General features: G+C 36.3%; 1 protein-coding gene across 17 annotated transcripts in view; it reads left to right on the forward strand.

The window, feature by feature from the left end:
* The window catches only part of SOX6 (SRY-box transcription factor 6), a 384,737-nt gene that overhangs the window by 146,018 nt on the left and 224,215 nt on the right, over positions 1–14,504 (forward strand). For all 17 annotated transcript variants that reach the window (XM_083863095.1, XM_083863092.1, XM_083863093.1 and 14 more), the window contains one exon: positions 10,995–11,238. In XM_083863095.1, the coding sequence (XP_083719221.1) occupies positions 10,999–11,238 (240 nt within the window). In that variant the 5' untranslated portion in view covers positions 10,995–10,998. Of the gene's footprint in view, positions 1–10,994; positions 11,239–14,504 lie in introns of those variants that run through there.

Genomic DNA, 14,504 nt, shown 5'->3' on the forward strand with positions numbered 1-14,504 from the left:
ATAGGAATAAAATAGGTCAGAAATGAAAACCACAATAAGACACTGCGTATTTCTATGGTAAACATACTGCGTCACAAGTTATAAAATAATATCTCAGCATTTTAGCTAAAATCACTAGCAGGGGATCTAACTGGATCTGAAGGGTAATGGTGAAAATATTTAAAATCACTGACAGGATTTGAAGTCGGCATTTTAGACCTTTGGTATTTTTAATTTCTAGTTATTTGGAAACAACTTCGTCTGAGCTTTTAGTTTGTGTGCTGGCTTGTGTTTTCTTTTTTATTCTGATAGTTGTTCTTCATTACCTTCTTTAACACTTTTTAAATTACTGACACTGAACTTTGAGCCCTCAGAAATGTGGAGCAATTCAGAACCTGGGCACTCTTCACCTTTACCCTTCTGATTGATTTTGATATGCATGTTTCCTTCTCCTTGTTAGGAGATGTGCAGCAGATGCTGTATTCTATCACCTTCCAGGGAAGGGGGATAATTGACGATCCTCAGCTATTGCAGATTATTTCTTTTTAACAATTTTGTTAAAAACTGAACTGAAACCAAAAAACAGGGAGTTGTAGTTTGCTTTGCAGTTGCTGCAGTTTCAGAGTGCTGCATGCAGGGACTGCTGCTGCTTGATCTCTGCAAACTGAATAGTGAGGTGGTGTAAGTTTCACCTGTGACGATTACTTTTTAATGTTCTTTGATTCTTTTTAGTGCCTAGTCCAGATACCTCAGTGAATTCCTTAAAAAATATAAAACTTTCCTTGGGAATCTGGTTAGTATTATGCAATTTATTTTTTTAACTAAACAACAGTTAAAATACTTGATGTTAAATATGTCATGCTAAGACTTTGAATAACAATGTCTTGTTATTTCAGGCTTTTTTTAAAGGCACTTAAAATTGGTAGATATTTCATCTGTGGAGCTTATGAAAGGATAGGAGCTTCAAAGTCTCAATAAATTGAACTTTAAATTGTTTGCACTTAATAGCAGCTGATTACCTTAATTAATAGAGGAGAAAATGTTTTGTTTTACTTTATTTGAATTCTTAGAGTGTCATAATTATTTATCTTTTTTCTTCATATTTTTGTAGTGAAGATAATTAAAATAAAAAGGGCCCCAGGCTGTTGAACACCCAAGCAGTGGAGAGTTTTGAGGGGAGAGAGAGAGAGAGACTACCACATTGTTCTTGGCCACATTGCCCATCAAATAAGGGTATTTCTCAAATATTTCCTGGGAAGATTTAGCTAGGCATGTAATCTTCTGAAAATAATGCTTCTTCAGACTACTCTTTCCTTTCTCCCAGTAGTAGCTATAACTCACTGGTGAATGAGGTGGGTCCTGCAGTGGTCTGTAAACACATTTTTGGGTTCCCATTGTGCACACAGGTAATGATCATATTGTGTAGACCTTAGTTGAAAACAAAGCGATATTGTGCACAATTCTGCCTTCTAAAAGCCTGTTTGTAAGGACCCTGAACAAAAATCAGAACTTCCAAAAGTTGCAGAAAAATGGGCATTGTGTCTAGTTATGTTTTATCTGATGAAAATACTTGGGCCTTTAAAATAGTTTTGGGGTTTTGCTACCTTTCTTCCTCTGTTCTCACTGGTGCTGTGTTGTGTGACTCAGTGCAGTGCACAAGAGCACCCATCCAAGGCCAAAGCCTGGGAGCAGGCTGCAGTTGGAAAATCCAGCTTTTCTGTGTTGCACCTGAGCTCCTGTGGATGCAGCACCTGAGACAAGGCACAGCAGGAATTCCCAGCTGGATATGTGGAGCTGCATCTTACCCTCTTCTGCAAGGCTAACAATGTGTTTAAGTAGTCCTTGTGCCTGCTTTATCCAAAGGGTTAGGATTATAGCTGGCTCTGGCACAGCTGTGCAGGGTGGAAAAAAGCTCCTTGACCATTACTGCCATTCCTTAATAGTCCTTCAGAGAAAAGCTGATGTCAAAGACTGATTCTTGGCTTTGCACAGTTTCCTCTTTTCTCTTCTTTTCTAACTTGCCCATTGCTGGGGAAACTTTAAAGAGTATGTGAAGGTGGTGTTCATTTGCATCAAGAAATATCCAGGAACTTTGTGTGTGTGTTAATAGTGAATGGAATATCAATACAGAAAAGATAATCCTACAGTGCAAATTTTTCAAGAAGCGTTTAAGTTTCGTTTCATTTCTGTGAACCAGATGAAAATAGTTTTCCATGTATATATCCTACCTAGGACACTCTTTTGTAGTTTATAGGATGCCCAGAGCTACTGTAGATATAAAACAATTTCTGGTTATTAGATCTCTGCATCACCAAAATGCAAATTTCTCTCCTGAATATGTAGGCCACTTGCTGAATAACCTCAAGAAATATATGGTGAAAATGCTATTTTTCATGTATTCAGATTACCTCCTTCAAAGGTTTTCCTCAGGTTTTTAATATCCTGAAAGTCCCAGTTCTGAGGCAGACTGCAGTTCAAACTTCATTTTCGGTTCTTAGAATGAAGTCATTTAAATAAACAAATAAAAGTGGCACGTCATGTGTAGCTTGTGCCAAAGTACGCCATGTGCCAGTTAGAATTAATTTTTTTATGAAACCTCACATATATGAGTTTATAATAGCAACAATACAGATACGTATGCTTGTCCCAAGCAACTCTGCTGACCCTTGCAGTTCTTTAAATGTGCACAAGTAAAATCCCAGCACAGTTGTGACCTGTGTTTATTTTTAGTGTTTCATGAATCACCTCCTTTAGCTGTTTTTTCTATTTTACAAATAAATCTGATTGCTAACTAAACTAGGATATTTGATAGTGAGAATAAAAGCTCTCATCTGAATCCCTCATCTTTTTTTTTTTTCCTTTTTGTGTGTGTGTGAATAGCCAGATGGAAGTGTTTACCCTTTAGAGAATTTTAGATCTGATATTTTTGTTACATTTTGTTTCTTCTTGGTAATTGTGTTGGCACTTTGCTGATCTCAAGTTGTGTATTATTACAATGAAAGGTGACAATTTGATTGTCTTCAGTAGGAGAAGCAAGCAATTTTATATTCACTGAGCTGTCAGGTAACAGTACCTCACAATACTAAGAGCTCCTGGCAATGTGGTTTGGCACCTATATTTAAGTTCTTTGATGCTTGCATAACCTCTACTGAATCAGAAATGTTTTGCCTGCTAGAAATGATTTTAGTCTTGTAGAGTGAGGTTTTTTTATTAAAAGGCAAATCTGTAACTGAGCTGCAGAGCCATTGTTTTATGTTACATGGAGGCACTAATTTGGTGCTTTAGTGCAACAGGCTACAGGTGAGCTTGAAATTGATATTTCATTTCTCTGTCTATTGAGCTGTTGGGTTTGCCTTAGAAATGAGAACCAAAAGCATGGAAAGAAGGGAGTAGAACATGGTAGGGAGAGAAGTCTGTGTCTATTGATATTTCTCTCTGAAATGCAGAGAGATGGCATGTGACCTTTCGCACCTGTAGGGTTGAAAATTAACTGTTTAACTCATTACATGGAATCTTAGCCAACTCCTGAAAATGTGCCGTAGGAGGCAAATAATATAGGAATACTGTATCTTACCATTGGAGCATGTTTCTCATGGAGCACTGAAAGGATTTAATCAACCTTTCAGGAACTTATGCTAGACAGATTTAAGATTTTTAGTTATTAGAACAACTTCTTTAACTGGCTTGTAAGGGACAAAAAAAAAAGGTATTTTTGTCTTCTGTGTAAGGTCTCAAACATCCTAAAATAAATTTTTCCTAGTATTTTTAGGCATCCTTTATCAAAACCACTTATAAAATCATCCAGATAAGCAACTAAGTAATTCTGATCCATAAAAATATGTGGATTAATGCCTATTTATAGCAAGCATTGTTTTTTAATTTTATTGTTAAGGATTGTTTTTATTTATATTGTATATTCTCTTGCTGCCTAGAGAAACAAATCCTAATAAGTTGCTGATGGATAAATTCTTGGCAAGCTCACTCTTGTTCCCATAATTATTGGTAAAGATAGCTGGAAGTCAGTACTGCCTTTTTTTTTCTTTTTCCAACAGTAAGAAATTGGATATCCAGAGACACATGGCCCAGTCATAGGACTTTAAAGGCAGCCATCACTGAGAAGCTAATACCAACCAATTAAACAGAGGTGGTTACGTGATGTAACATTATCAGGAGAAACAATTCATGAGTCAAAGCATTCCAGGGCATATGAGCTCCAGTCCAAAGAACAGTCTCAAGCTGTTTAAATAAAGTGACAGCAATATTGTCAGCTAAATATAAACTATAGAAAATATTAACTACAGTGACTGAAGATGAGCACAGCCCAGGTGCTAAATGAGTATTCTTTCACTGCACTTTTACTGCCTTCAATGTGGGTTCATTCACCTTGGGCATTTTCAGTGAAAGTTTCTGCTAGTGGATAAAGAGAATGGAGTATTTAGCCTGCTAAAAAATAGGTTATAATTTTGGCATTTATGAATCCAAAAAGGCACTTTGAATTTTCACTGAAAAGTCCAGAGAGGTTGTGAGGATGCTTTGCTGCATCCATTTTGATGTTTTCAACAACTAGGTGAACAGAGAAGAGCTCGTTCCCCAACCCTGGTACTTCACTGTGGCTGCATGGCTGGGAAGGCCACTCTAATGGCAGAACATAAGAAAATTACTTTCCAAAGAGTTCCAAGGAGCTGGGGCTTTTTATTTTTTTTTATTTTTTTATTTTTTTTTTCAAATGAGAAGAAATACCATAAAAGTTGTTCCCAACCCTCTGAGCTTTGAGGAAGTCTGAATATGAAGTCAAACTTTGTGATTTGGATTCGTATCTATTAGCAGAAGTGTAATTTGCCTGGATTGGAAAAACAAATGCAAGAATAGCTGAGTGTGTATCTTGGAAGCCGTGGGTGTATTGCTTAGCTTGATGCTTATTTCAGCCAGAGATTTGGGTGCTCAGTTAACATTATAGCTGTCATTTCTTGAATCACATTTGCTTCCACTCCCCCTCCCGCCCTTTTATTTCCAAGGTGGTTCCTGCGATTACCATAAACTCTCTAATCTTGCAATGCTGTTTATGATCTATATGTAACTAATTCATGTAGAATTCCTGCAAAATGAAGCCAAGGAAGAGCTTGAGGGAGTTGAGTTGATTGGCCTGAGGCCTTGCTGTGACTCAGAGCCAGGAACAGAAACTGAGAGATTCTCTCCCATTGCAGACTTCTCAAGCTATTCGGGCTTTGTGCACAGGCATTTATGTTGGGGTGTGGAGCCCCAGGAGAACAAAATCTTTTACTAACTGTTCAATTGTGTTCCTAATTCTCCTTGAAAAGAGAGATGAGATTTCATAATTTTAGGAAATAGCTCTTTATTCTACAATGGGATAAAAATTACAGCATTAGATTTACAGAGAGCTATGTTACTGGGTTTTGCCTACACAACATTATTTTACAGGGCAGAACTGAAAAATATCTTGGTTATTGCAAAAGCACACTCATTTTTCTTGAAGTCTATCTGAACTATAATGCATATAATATACCCCAAAGCTAAGTGATGATTTGTGAGGGAGGGTCCTGTGACCATGTTTAATATTATGGGAGGAGTATTCACATTTTAAAATATGGGAAGGGATAAGATACTGTGGTTGATTTTTTTTTTTTACTTATGAACAGCAGGTTGGCATAAAAGTTTACAAGGAAATGCTTAAAAGGTTATGAGTACTTCTAAAAATGGCTTCTTTTAATTTATTTAGTTCTGGAGTCACCAAAGCACTTAGACATGTGCTTAACTTTTTGAAACCAAGTAGTCCAATTTGAAATTAGTGGACTGCTTGCATACTTACAGTTAATCATGCACTTAAGTACTTTAATCTGGCACTTTGGGGAAAAGGAATGGAGACTGTTCATAAAAGCTCTGTAAGCGAATATATTTCTAATCTAATCTGATTCCAATCTACTGTTGGAGCTGTAGACCTGGGTTATGTCTCTGCTGCAGTCACTAAAGCAGGATGAATTAGTGCATCTGAGCACCACGCTACTGTAGTTGGAGAGCTATCAGAAGCAAGCTTGTTTAAAATTAGTTTGGATATCTGAGAATTACAAAGCAGTCATTTATGTGGCTGCAGTGTAGACATGCCTTTAGGTTTATGAATGCTTTGTGAGGGTGGAGCAGAGCAGAAGCGAGAGTCCCCGGCCAACTATAAGTCTGCTTTGTCATATATCTCGTTGTTGTTGCTCAATTTATGTGTTTTTGGAACACTGTCTGAGGCATTGCATTGTTGTTCTCTGTTGTTGTACTTCATAGCTTGATTCTGAAATGTCTGGCAGCTGAAACTCCAGGTATTGCCTTAATTTCTTCAGTAACACTTAATCATTTGAGCAGTCAACAGGGATGGAAGATTTTTCAGGATTTGGAAGCCTTTCATGTCAGGACTATCAGCTAATTATTTTGAAAAAGGATAGGAATTTTTTTAAGAATTTGAAACTGTAGAAAAACCTTAGACAAAAAAAAAAAGTGATAATATTTGGATTTAGAAAGGTATAAGACGCACTGGAAGTAGGAAAAAGGGAAAACCAATGTTTTGTGAATCTGACTGGCAGTCTTTAAGGTAGAGAGAATTTCTTCTCTGGTTTAAAATAACAAATCAGGTCATATCTATAGCGAATGAAGCTGTTTGGGACTGTGTTTAGCTTTTTGTAGGTAAAAAAAACGTTTAGCAGTTCACTTTTAGCTTTACCACCTCAGTACTGAGGCCGACTAAAGTTGGGGTCCAATCCCTCAGCTTTACTGACCTTTTGATAGATGATGACATTTTGTTTATGTCTCAAGTTCAAAATCAGGTAGAATTTAGTCTAGTGTTGGAAAAATATGGATCAAGATCTTTTAAATTCTTGAACTTGAGTAGGTGATAGGACTTCACTTGATTAGGGCCTTTTTCAACCTTTTCTCACACGCATTAGATTTATTTTCCACCTTTAGTGGTTGCTGTGTTCAGCTAATATGTCAATTTAACCAAAGCAACAATTTCACAATGTAGTTTTCTTTCTGATTGTGTGCTGTGTAATCAATATACTGATATAATGTGAGTGTAATTTCCTCTCTTATTTTATCTCCACTGCACAGTATTATAAATAAACAGCTAAAAAAGAAAAAAGAAAGAAAAGCACCAAACAAATCTGTTGCATCTTCTTTTAAGATTGTACCACTGTAGACACTTGTTCTAGTAAAGTAGAATTGGACCCACTTGATTGCATTTAAATTTTTCATGCTTCAGCAGTTTGTCTGGGAGCACAGTAAAGAAAACCCCCCGAGCGAGGATAGTTTAGAATAATAGAACTTGATTTTGTGTATTATAGCGGCACCATTTGCGCTGCTGTAGTTAGGGTTGTGTCAGCACTTCCATTATAAACCCCTGTTTGCAGGGGTTATAACTAGGGAGATATTTTTTATCAGAAACTTTTTTTTTTATTTTTTTAAATAATTCCAGGGAGTTTAATTGATAATAGCAGAAAAAAAATTAAAATAAGTTATAATGGAAATTAGTAAATTTCTGATACCTTTTACAAGCCTTATTTATTATGAATATTGACTTTTTTTTCCCACCCTCTCAGCAGGGATTTTAACAAACGCATTTTGAATATTTTAAACATAAAATTGGGAAGTTGTTATGGCTTAAAATTTGACTGCTATTCATGCTCATATTTTAACATTGAAATATTTTAACACAACATGCTGCTCCACAGCTTAATTTTGTCATAAACATAAACTACTCAACTGGGCCAGAGTCTTCTCCACTGGAATTGAACGAGACCTTGGAGTTATTGACTGAACTCTGCCTTTTGACCTGATCATGTGTTCAGAATTCTCCCAAACTGCTGGATAACACCCATCTGCAGGGTTTAAATATGCTCTGCTTTCCTGATTGCAAACCCAGGCATAACTGGACACCCTCAGAAGCCATGTACAAGTGGAGTATATTCATTGAGTTAATGATTGTGCTGGGAAAAGAACGTGGAGGCCTTAATCTAACAGGCCCCTGCACATCTGTCCCTTTAAACCCAATGCTTTAAATTTAGCAACCAAAAAGTTACCATTAAATCTAGTTGTTTTGACAAAGCTTTGGAGAAAATAGAAGTGAAACACACCCCTAAAAATTATGCCAGGACAAGAACAAGTGCCTGGGAGGCCTGCCTGAGCCTGTCTTCCCTTCCAGGCTCCAAGACTAGAGGTGACTGACTGAAGTGCAGCATGGAAGGGCTCTGTCCATAATGCAGCAATAGGGAAAAGTGGCAGGTGGAGTTAAGAAGCATTTGAACCATACCCTTGGTCTGTTCTCTTACTCCAGAACATAAAAAAGTTGCTGGGCATGGCTTGAGATTATTAGTCAGTGGGACTTTTTATAATTTTATTTTTAGTGTTAACAAAGTGCTTTTTCTCTATGTAATCAACTTAACAGCACTTGGATGGAGATTTTTTTATTGAACTATGTTTAAAACATCATGAATAAGAGGAAAGTATATTAGTGTACATGTCAAGGAAAAAATGCTTCCCCTGTAGTGCATTACCAGTAGATAGCTTTGCTGAATGGTCACTTGAGGAAACACCAAAAGCCTGCTTATGAAATAGAGGTGAAGCCTTTCTAGACTAATTATATTCAGCATGTAATTTCTAAACTTCAGTCTGAATTTTGATTTTCAATTAACATTCCCAATTTGAAGATAATTTTCTATTTAATGTAATTGCAGGAAATAATTTATTGGCTGATTAAGACTGAGGGCCCAGCCTTCCTTAAGAAAACAGTCCCTAACAAACCAGCCTTTAAAGCCAACTCGTAGCTTTGGACAGATTCAGCCTATTTTTGCAGCTGCAGAGTTGTGTTTAATTAGGATTGTGCAGTATTATTCATTGGTGCAGTTTGTAGTTGAAATTATTCTTAAGAGACATTTTCATTTCTAGTTTTGTGTCATGATTAATTTATGGTGAAGGAGCAGCCATAGCTCTTGCTTTATACAGAAGCTCGTTCAGTCTGAAACAGGAATGAGATCTGTTGAGAAGGTGAAAGAAAGGAAAAACCTTTATTGTGACTTTCAGTTTTCATGTCGGGTTTTCAAATTACGCAAAGCATGACTTATATTTTCATGTGAGTGATTACATTAACGTGACTACTTTAATGAGAAAAGGCAAAGCAACCCTTTTATTTTATCTTGGATCATAGCAATTATGAGCCAGAACCTTTTGAAGTACACACGATAATGCCGGTTGCTGAACTCTTGGCATGTTCTCTGTAGCATCAACACAAATTCTTTAGCATAGGAAGAATGTAGTGCACGGTTTAAATTCCTCAGTTCTGCTTATTGGCAACACTCATCTTAGACTCCCACTTACACTTAGGCTTCCCTAAAGAAAACACAAACCTTTTTTTTTTCCCCACCAGTATCGAGTTTAAGAGGCAGGATTATCTCTATTTACAGAATAGTTATTCTAAATAGGTATCAGTGTTTTAATATGTTTCAGAGCACTTCAAAGCTTGTAATACTTTCATATTGAACTGTACATAATTAGATTAGTTGATCCTATATTAATTTTTTTTTCACTGTAGGATACTAAATCTGAACTCCCTCATTAATTGTGAGAAATTTAGCATTAGCTGTTAAATCCTATGTGAAACACAGGCCGCTACATAAAAACTACTGTTTAAATTGGAATTAACTTAATTATTTTTCTTTGCACTTGATATTTCCTTCACTGTAATATTCATGAAAGCATGTGACAGATTTGTAAATTTAACTGTTAGTCTCAGATTTCCAGACCCTTTAATCAGTATTTATTTGTCTGTAGAAACAGTACTAGCAAGTTAATGATTTGCTAATTTGAAAAATGCTCATGTGGTTTCCTATGTTAACTGATTTGTGCATTTTTAAAGAAATGGTATGAAATCAATTATTGTTAAAAAGCAATTAAGGTGAAGATCTTATTCCTTAGTTTCTCAGCAATTTCAGTGTCAAGGATATCCTAAAGTTACTAAGACCTGGGAAAATAACTAATACATTTAAGCTGTCCCTTTTCAGGTTTATTAATGATTGTTTTAACAGTTGCAGTTAATCTTACTAGAAATTTTAAATGACAGTGTTTTCAGATTTTGAGTTGAAGTCAGTAATATTTTCATCTAAGTGCAGAAACTGTGGCGAAAGCTGTGTTTGCATATGAGATGGTAGTAAGAGGCCATTATTAGGAAAAGGCATTTAACATAAATCAATGCATTTATTCATTGCACTTTTAAGTAATTTAAAGTATTTTGTTGAGCTATATCCTGTACTTCATGCCTAATATGAAAGGAAACATAATTATTTTAGGTTTTTAGTTTGAAATGTAAAATGTTACTAAGGTATTATCCAGTAATTTAACAAGCCTTTTTGGTTTAGAACACTTTTCACATGAGCTCCTCAAAACATTTTCTGAAAGGTAAAACCAGATAAAATTTTAAACAGCTTAAAAGCAGTACAGCTTTAAACAAACAGCAAAAAGACTCGTTTAGCAGAATTTGAAATTAATTTAAAATTTATTCTCATATACGTAGAAAGCATGTTCTGCTTGCAAGGAATGAGGTCAGGTAAGCATGATGAGCTCTCTCCTTTAAACGTGTGCTTGCAAGCTTCAGGTTGCTCATGGGAGTGAGAGTTTAAAGAATTGAACTCAGATAAAATCAACATGAAAATACCAATAAAATCACTATTTTCTTATGGCTGCAGAAAATGATATTGTTTGACAAGTCTAAATGAATAGAATGATGTCATATAACTTAACCCTGACCTTGTCTTGGCATCAAGGAATACTTTTCCTCACTGTTTTGGATCCAGATCCCCAAGCCTGTGCTTTTTACAGTACTTCTGTTGACTGCATGAGATTAATTTGTAACTGTTCTAGGCAGGTGTGATGCTCTTAGAAGACTGTTTTGAGCTTGATTTTTTTTTTTTTTGACACTGAGCACCAACATTTTCTTTTTTGCCTCCTTTTTTTTTTTTGCTTCGTAGAAGAATGTCTTCCAAGCAGGCTACCTCTCCATTTGCATGTGCAGCTGATGGAGAGGAAACAATGACCCAGGACTTAGCACCACGAGACAAGGAAGAGGGCAACAGTGATCAGCATGCGGCCTCTCATCTGCCTCTACACAACGTCATGCACAACAAACCTCACTCTGAGGAGCTACCGACTCTGGTCACCACCATCCAACAGGATCCCGAGTGGGATGGAGTCATCTCAGCCCAACACAGGATGGTGAGTTCTTCCATCCTCATGGGGGATTTCCAAATTCAGAGAGATTTCCAAATTGGAAGAGGTTGTTCGCTCCCATTTGGGGGAAAGATGTGTTCAGGTGTAAAGCTTTTTAAATGTTAAAGTGTCGGCAGTAGATCAACATCCTATCGTGTAATTGTAAATTACAATTGTATAATCTACTTAAGTATACAGGTCTATTTCAATGAGGTCATTTGATGAGTTCACCTTCTGAAAGGAAATGCATCTATTTATCATGTTTTCGTTCATACCTTGATTTATGTCATAACCTTTCTAGCTCATATATTCAAGCATTAATTTCTGACAGGAGGATGTAGCTCACAACTGTTTGTCATCTGCAAAGTGTTGTGCTGAAGGAGAAAACTTTAATGCATTTTTTTACTCCTCTCTCAGAAACAGGACCTACCAAATCTAGAATATTATATCTTTACACAGCAACAAAGAAGTTGGCATTTTAGGTGAAAGGAACATCCTACTGTGCCTATTGAAAATACAATTTCTTGCAGAGGGGAAAGGTGTTTATGAATAGCTAGATCACCACTTAGTATACAGGTGACGTTGGAAATGATCAGAATTATTATCCCTATTCCCTTCAGTAGCCTAGATATAATTATTTAGTGGTTGTAGCTCTGTCTCTGAATCCCCAAGTCTCTGCAATAAATGGGCAGGCTGAATGAAGGCTGAATGGGTAGAGCATCTTAGTCAATTTATTTTCCTTGCACTTGTTCTTCAGAAACAGAATTAAGGTATGTGGAGCAGCCAGGGCTTCTGTAAATTTAGAACATCATAATTCCAGACTCTCTGGAAAGTGACTTTCAAAAACCTTAAATCCAGAGAGCTAGCTTAAAAAGAATAATCTGCATTTCCATAAAATTTCTTCTCTATTTCTATTAAATATCTATGAGCAGATTTTTTTTCAGCAAATTTTTGTTTTATAAATCAGCAGATTTTAATAAAGTTAAGCACAACTGCAGGATCTTTTTGCACCACTAACAATAATGGACTCATTTTAAATTTAACTAGATATAATAATTCTAATGCACTAATCGAAAGAGATAGCAGAGTTCTTTGTGCATATCATGATGTCTGGAGTTAGTTAAATAACAGCACTACAATAAGATTTACTTTGTTAATATAGCATTGGGTTTTTTTTCCCTAAAATCCAATTGATTCAAAAGATCAAACCAAACCCAGAAAATACTATCTAATCTGTAATGGACAGTTTAACCCACTGCAGAACTTTCTGTCAGGCTTAAAGTATTCCTAGGTATCTGGGTGACTGTCATGGGGAAGGCAAAATTTCCACTGCAAAATCACTTAAAAGAAAAATGATTGTAGCTTAGCAATTTGGAAAGGTAGGTTGTAAATTGTATATGTGGTTTATATTCAGAATTTTGGACAGAGAGTCACTCTTTGGTGAAAGTTATGCAATAAGCACATTAGAATAATTTTAACTTCTGTGTTATCAGGAGGACAAGCTGCATGCAGACTAGAAAGGACTGATCCTGTTTGTTGATGGAAAAAGTTAATCTGAGAATTCATCAGCTACTTCTCCATTCATTCAGAGAGGCAGGTGCACTCTTGGAATTTTGATATTGGGACACAAATATCATGGGCAAAATTACTCTGTGTCCTAGAGAGAAAGGAACTCCTAGATTCCAGCAGCCCTTCCGTGCATTTTTTTTTTGGTTCAGCCTGTTCCTTGGACCTGGAGTGAGTTGGCCTTTGTGCAGTGTGATCAGTTGTGCTCACATTGCTCTGAAGGGGTTTGCAGTCCCAGTGGAAGAGAGCAATCTCTGTTTCCTTTCCTAATGCTGCACTGTCATGTCAACACTCTCCATACCTCGGGACAGGCACGAATCAGTGCACAGCATATCATGTTTCAGAACAGGTGCATAAACTTTGCTTGAGGGACTTAGCACTCTGGTTTTCCTATCTCCTTTTTCCAGTAAATATTCCATTATATATGTAGATGACTGTCCTGAAAATCATTAGCAGTTTCCACAAGTCCCTAGGCTTAGATCTGGTGGTGGATATATGTCAACCTTATTTCAGAACCTCTCAGCTAAACCAAATGATTTTTTTTTTCCCAGCTCGAAGCTGGGTATAATTTACAAGGCTTGGCTACCAGTGAAGATTGAAATTCTAAGACGTGTGTTTTGGTTGTAATTAAATGAACTCTAAAATGTACAGAGCAAAGTCCAAGTGTATTTTCAGTAAGGTGACTTAGATGGCTTGTGACATCATAACAATGAAGTGGAATTTTTTTTTTCTCCTTGAGGGACTGTCATTTAAGTACCTTGTTTGATTTTTAATGATTTTTTTTCTCACTTTAATATGTTCTTTATGAGCAAACACTTAAGCTTCAATTAATTTCAGAAAGTTTCTCTGAAGTATCTCAGTCAAGCAGGCATTTATATTGTTAAGAAAGAATTTAGAGGGGCCTGCAACTATCCTGATGAAAACATGTTCATACTCCTTAGAGGGAGGATAGATGCTTCTTTCCAGAAAGACAGATTCCAGAAGGTGGGTTGGGCAATTCTGAGATAGATGCTGTGCTAGTGGTCACTTTTTTATTTAATAAACCCAAATTCCCAGAAGGTGAGCACTTTCTGACCTTTCCCAGACGGATCCTTTAGAAGCAGATTTGAAGAAGCACCTGTTCATAGCATTTACTTTGAAAGTAAAGACAGTAGTGCTGTCATTAAAATGCATCAATAATGTGTGTTGTCTGGTTAAAAGATAGTAAATTCAAAGAATGCTGTGTCGACATATGGGGAGGAAAAATTTCTCTTTTATCTGGTATCTAATTAAGGGCACAATCCTGCATCCTTTCTGTCCTTAAAACTACTAAGGAGTTCACTGGAATTTGAAAGAGCACACTGTATGCATCATAATTTACTCCAAGGGCTGTATAGATCTCAAGTTTAGAAAAGATACCGTAGGAGGGCAATTTTAGTGAAAAAAAATTTGAGTTTTTACCCAACATTTATGGTACGCAGCACTTTCTGTAATGTAAGATACCTTTAAACTACATTGTTCATTATCAGAAAAAAACCACACTGGCTAGAAATGTTTTCAAACTTTCACTCCCTTTTGATATCAGGCATTGCTTTCCACTGAGTCCTTTGTGTATTCTGAATGTCTGGAAGCCAAAATATTTTGTTTTAACTCCCACTCTATAGTATTTCCCAGCTGTGTACTTATATGGTGTAATAAAAGGATTTAACAAATGGGAAATAGCAGCT

Source organism: Zosterops lateralis, assembly GCF_965231275.1.
Source record: "Zosterops lateralis genome assembly, chromosome: 6".
Lineage (NCBI taxonomy): Eukaryota > Metazoa > Chordata > Aves > Passeriformes > Zosteropidae > Zosterops > Zosterops lateralis.